We start from the raw sequence: 6,015 nt of genomic DNA, 5'->3' as shown, positions 1-6,015 counted from the left end.
TGTCAAAGAGCAACTACAAAATTGTTGCCCACGCTAAAAAAAAGCGGAAAGCTTCAAAACTTCGAGTAACGTAAAAAATTATAAAACAATGTTTTTAAATACCTAATTTTGTTAGTATATATGGCTACTTGTAAATTATGCTAGTTTTTATAAAGGTATCGAAAAAATGTCTTCAATTGCAAAATTTTCGAGCTGTACAAGTTTCATAATATTTACAAAGATGAGTCACATTTAAAATCCGTCAAAAATTGTTTATCAGCTTATCAGCGCCTCGAATTGCAACCTACCATCTGTGTTTTACTTCCCAACTTGTTGTGTAGTTTTGGGTTTTGGGTGGTTGTTGGTTGTAGAAAAATCTTTTTCATCTCAAACTTCAGTTCAGTTATCTAAAGTTGTTAGTTTGAGAAAGGTAGTACAATTGGCTTAAAGGTCTCGTTACCAGGACATTCAAATCTTCCAAAAAAGATAGTAAAGTGCTCAATCGATCGGTTTTAAATATTACTGGGGTCCTGGGCTGCGGTCTTAGTATTGGTGAAAATTAACTGCTAGAAATCGAAGCTTATCGACCATCGGACGATGAAATAAAAACTGATTACAGGTAAGTCGCGTTGCTGAACATTAATTCTCAATCTCAATTCTCTTATTTCTCTTTTTTTTTGTTTAATACTTACTATGGCGAACTCACCAGTATGGCGAATTTACGGTAGTCATGTATAGAGCTATTTATCCTGAAAAGCTCGCTGGGCGAAAAATATTATTTGCTTGTTAAAATTAATTCCTTTTTAGAATCATATTTATTGTACCCAAGGAAGGTGCAAAAAATTTTTTTTGCTTAAAGATAAATAAATGATCAATAATATGTAATAATTATATATTATTTCAAAAAGTATTTGAAAATGAATCTAATATATTATATTTATAATATAAAAAAATAATTCAACAAAAAAAAAAAGGGAAAAAAATGCCACACCCAAAACCCAACCTTGGCTGAGAATGTATAGCAAAAATCAAAAATATTACATTAAAATTAAATCTCTATCCAAAGATATAATTAACCTAATCTGGAGCACAATAGAGAGATAAGTTATAAGGCCTCCGGAGGCCTTTTTTATCATTTACATTATGCAATTTACATAAAAAGTAAATTGAGAACAATCTCTTTTCTTGTATATTTTTAATTTCTAGTTTTTAGTAAAATTTGATAATATAATCAAAAAAGGAAAAATGTACACGAAAAATTATCTTATATATAAAATTCTCGTGTCACGGGGTTCGAACTCCAACTCCTCCGAAACGGCTTGACCGATTCTCATGAAATTTTGTGAGCATATTCAGTAGGTCTGAGAATCGGCCAACATCTATTTTTCATACCCCCATTTAGTTTTTTTTTTTAACTGCGCGCGGATGGAATCCCGGGCGACAGCTAGTAACAAAATAAAATACAATATTGTCTGTAAATTTTTTTTTGTAAATAAACATAAAAATAAGATGAGAACACTTAACAAATAAACAAATAATAGTATTTCACTTTTTAATTTTTTACACTGCATTTTTGCAAATTTGAGAAATTTTTTCATTATGCTGGTATATGTTTGCTTCACAAACACTAATGCCATTTCATTAATTTAAAATAATAAGATTAAACATCAAACTTGTCTATTCAAACACTTCAACTATATTTATATATCTACGGTCTTTTCATTTAAATTTATTTTTAAATTAAAAATTTCAATTTAATAATTCAAATTTGTTTTTTTTATTCAAAGGTAAAAATGATTGACTTAAAAGGCCTTAATCTGCCTGAAAGGCAAAAAGAATTGAACAAAAGGGTCCAAGATGCCACAAAAAAGAAAATACCTTTTGAATCTGTTCGGGATAAACATGAAGCCACTGACGTTGACAAGCTGTTTAAAATAGATTTGGCATCCAATTATAAAAATATTGATTACATTCTTGATACATTTAAATGTGGTGACAGCCTCTATATTTCACGAGCGTTGAAATGTTCTTGGATATTTGAAGATGAATATTCAAATATTATTAATCCTGATTACCTTCATCAGAACATTTTTCCATTTATGTCAATTAAGATGAAGAAGAAACTTCTTGTAACAATATATACTCATCTTAAAACTGAAGAGAGAATCATCGTGTTTTACAACTACTGTGTTGAAAAGAAACTGACTACTATTGCTCACAAATTTCTCATTATTTCCCCTGAAAATTTTAAACTGGAAATTATCAACAAAGGTCTAGATTTAAAGGATGTTTGGGAGGAATCAGTTTTTTTAAAGAACTTCTTTGGTGATTCTATCACTCTTCTAGAGGCATATTCAAAAACCAAAGCTGGAGGATTTATTGTGCAAAAATACCTGCTTGATTTTCGCCATTTCTATTCCGTATCAGATGACAGATATTTAGATCTGATAGAAAAGTTTGTGCGCATTGAATTCAGAATGAAGTCAGATGAATTAGGATTGAGAATGTCAAAAGATATTATGAAAAAACACAAAGATAGGGTTTTGAAGAAGCCATTGTTGTACTTATCGATTTTGAATAAAACTCAAGTGGTTAAATATAGCCAGGTTGAAGATGCCAAATCTTTTGCTGTAGCCTTGCTGCCTGCATCTGCTTCTAACTTTTGGTTAGAGAATTATAGAAGAACAAATAAATATATCCTTGATGTAATACCAAAGCAAGATCTATTTCCTTTCCTGAAAAAAATATTTACTGATGCTTATCCTAATGAGGATTTCGAGACATCCATGCATTTCTATAATTATCGTTTCTATGACATGTTTACCAATGAAGAGAAAGAAAAATGGGCTTTAAGCCAAATTGAGAGTCAAAAAGAAGTCTTGGGACCCGGTAAAGATTTCAAATGGTACCAGTTCGTCAATTTTGATATAGCATTGGAGGGTATTAAGAAATACATAATGATAACCATAGATAAAGAGAAACGAGGTGAAATGATAAACATCTTAGTAGAATCTGCTAAAACTCAGCAAGATTTGGAGAAGTTGTTTAAATATTATTATGAAAGACATGTCAATGAAAGTTCATCAAATAAAGAACATTTTATGAAAACAGTAATTCTTAACCACAATGTTTTCGAGTTTGATGATGAATGTTGGAATGAATTCAATAAAATTCTATACAGTATGCACATATACAGTAACTCCGGTTTCTTCTACATGACCGATTTCAGGTTGCTTGTAGTTATTTACAATATACTGCATGGCAAAGAGATACCTGAACAATTCAGAGATATTTTATATTCCGACTTCAGTTATCTTTATATAGATAAACTAACAAAGGAGAAACGCGAAATATTGTACAATTATCTAATGAATTTGTACACTGTGAAAATAAAGGAGTTTGATGGAAAAAGTTATGAAGGCCAAGAAAGGATTAGCATTCGACGGTATATATCGTTGGTTCTACGAGTCATGGAGATATTTGAGAAAGTTAAAGAGGATTGTCCCGATGATATAATGAAATACATCAAGTTAGACTGGGAAAACTTTAAAAACCATCACATATTAAAAGAGAAAGTAATTGTTAATATTTTGGAAGAGGGTGATTTGATACGTCTGTTAAAGAAAGACGCAACGCAACTTAAGAATAAGTTTCCAAATATAAAAGAAACTCTTGCAAATACATATTCATTTAGAATTAATCAATTTTTGAGAAAATTGAAAATTTATTTTGCTAAAGATGTCGCCAAGGAATATCTCAAGTTCTTCTTTGATATAATATCAAATCCCAGAAGTAACTACATGTTTATTTATACATCAGTTTATGGCGTCTTTCAATTAGCTGACGAAGAATCTAAAGTAGATTTCATGTTCAAATATAAACCTAGAGAACCGAAAATTGCTCACGAAAAAATTAACCCACAATTACTTGATATACAAGGGGCAATCTGTCGCTATGCATGCTATTCGCGTCCGCCCGTGCCGCTGTCCAATGTCCTAATGTACTTAATAGGTGACTATGTTCATTTCAGTTACCCAATGTTTAATTACTATTTCGTCAATTTGCCGAAACCGCTTGCAACTAAATTCATAGAGGCGACGTTGAACGCCCCGTTGTCTATTCAGAAACACGGATTGCGTCTCGCTTTTAAATCTTACAACGCAGAAGACTTAAAAGTGCTCGTTCTAACAGTTTGGAAGAATACAAAAAATATATCTTTGAGGTTGTTACTTTACAAGAATCTATTTGAGAAAATATTGACGGAAGACGAAGCTTCACAGAACGAGCTGTACGAGGCATTGAAAGTGTTTACATCTGAAATACACGAAGATGACGACAAAGTAATTTACAGTCTGTTAATTTCTTCCAAGTTACCGCAACGTTTTATCGGAGATCTATTAAAGACCGCGTGGGAATCAGTGAGTCAATTTAAAGAAAAGAGTGCCAATATTGATAGCCAATATCAAATCCTGCGAGCCATAAAATCAAATATAACTTTAATGGATAGAAATTTCGTAATGGTATCCATTATTGCGCCACACGTAAATGAAATGTTAACAGAGAAAAAAATTAAACCGTGTTATAAGAGTCGTGAGTTGAGCGACAGGGTTAAAACTAAATGGGCATTGGTAGCTAAATATATCGTTTCCGTGAAAAACGAGGAGGAGGTGAAAGATAGTATTGCCCTAGTTACATCTATTATAAAGGCGTGTGGTGAGATGTGGGCAATGGTGCATGATAATACGTACACCATGAGACTTTTCTGCACGAACTTCATATCAAGTTTGCATATGAATAGTAACAATAACTTTGAAAATTTCAAATATGTTAAAACCATATTCGAAAAAGTACTACAGACAGTTGAAGAGGTGTTGCCATTAGACGAGATGTATTTGACAGTATGGGAACTGCGGGTGGTGATTATTACCAAAAAGCTCTGTTCAAATCTGGAGTTCACCAAGAAGGATCAATCGGAGAAAATTGAACGCGGTAAATTGTACGATGAATTCGCGGATGAGATCGGAAACCTTGCAGTTGATTTGATTAATAAAGGGCAATTTTATAGGAGCTTCCTTCCACAGATAAACGAACGACTCATAAATCAGATCAAAGTGCTTGCGCGTGCAACTGACGAAGACCTGGAAGTGGTTATTATTGCGATATGTAATCGTTTAACACGATTCAAGTTCTTTGAAATATATCTCTTAGCACTGATGTTGCTTCCTACTAACAATGAGCCAGCTAACTATGATACATTTGTGGATACTTTAGAGAAGATCAAAGAAATGGACAACCCGGAAATACTAAGTTTCTTGCTGCAAAAATATATCTGCGGGGACTATAAGAGGAGGCGATATGTCTAGAAGAAGAAAGACGAAATTATTGGCCTAAAATTACATCCCGGCTCTTAGTAATGTAACATTATAAAAATTTTATTATTGTGTAATTGCCAATATCCCTGGAGTTTGCCATTTTCCCTGTTAGCTTTAAATGTATGTAGACGTTTTACCAACAATATCTCTAAATGTGCGTAGATGTTTCAAAAACATTATCTCTAAATGTACGTAGATGTTTCAAAAACATTATATCTAAATGTGCGTAGATGTTTCAAAAACATTATCTCTAAATGTACGTAGATGTTTCAATAACATTATCTCTAAATGTGCGTAGATGTTTCAAAAACATTATCTTAAATGTGCGTAGATGTTTCAAAATCATTATCTCTAAATGTACGTAGATATTTCTAAGACGATATAATTTAATGTTTCAAAAACAATATCTCTAATATTATGTTTCTAAAACAATATTTTTATGCATTCAATCTGATTGTATTAGCTTTCTATTTTAATCAATTGTAGTTAAAATGTAGTAGAGATCAGTAAAACCTAGTCATTTCATTATAAAATCATACAATACATAGCTTTTTAGATATACATTATAAAAGTAAAACATACATTAGGTGTGAGAAAAAAAAATTAAAAAAAATCGCTTATAAACACAAAAAAAAGTTTTTAATCTTCGTGTTTAAAATTTCGT

At 31.6% G+C, this 6,015-nt stretch overlaps 1 protein-coding gene across 1 annotated transcript; it reads left to right on the top strand.

Annotated features, from left to right (window-relative positions):
* The first annotated feature begins 310 nt into the window (after positions 1 to 310).
* Positions 311 to 5,725, top strand: LOC106711256. Its single transcript, XM_014503545.2, has 2 exons — positions 311 to 598; positions 1,767 to 5,725. The coding sequence occupies exon 2, from the start codon at positions 1,773 to 1,775 to the stop codon at positions 5,340 to 5,342; it is 3,570 nt and encodes a 1,189-aa protein (XP_014359031.2). The 5' UTR covers positions 311 to 598; positions 1,767 to 1,772; the 3' UTR covers positions 5,343 to 5,725.
* The last annotated feature ends 290 nt before the right edge of the window (positions 5,726 to 6,015 follow it).

The sequence above is a fragment of the Papilio machaon genome, chromosome 25 (assembly GCF_912999745.1).
Source record: "Papilio machaon chromosome 25, ilPapMach1.1, whole genome shotgun sequence".
Lineage (NCBI taxonomy): Eukaryota > Metazoa > Arthropoda > Insecta > Lepidoptera > Papilionidae > Papilio > Papilio machaon.
Note: the sequence above shows the minus strand (reverse complement) of the source record. Positions and strands in the feature narration are given on the sequence as shown.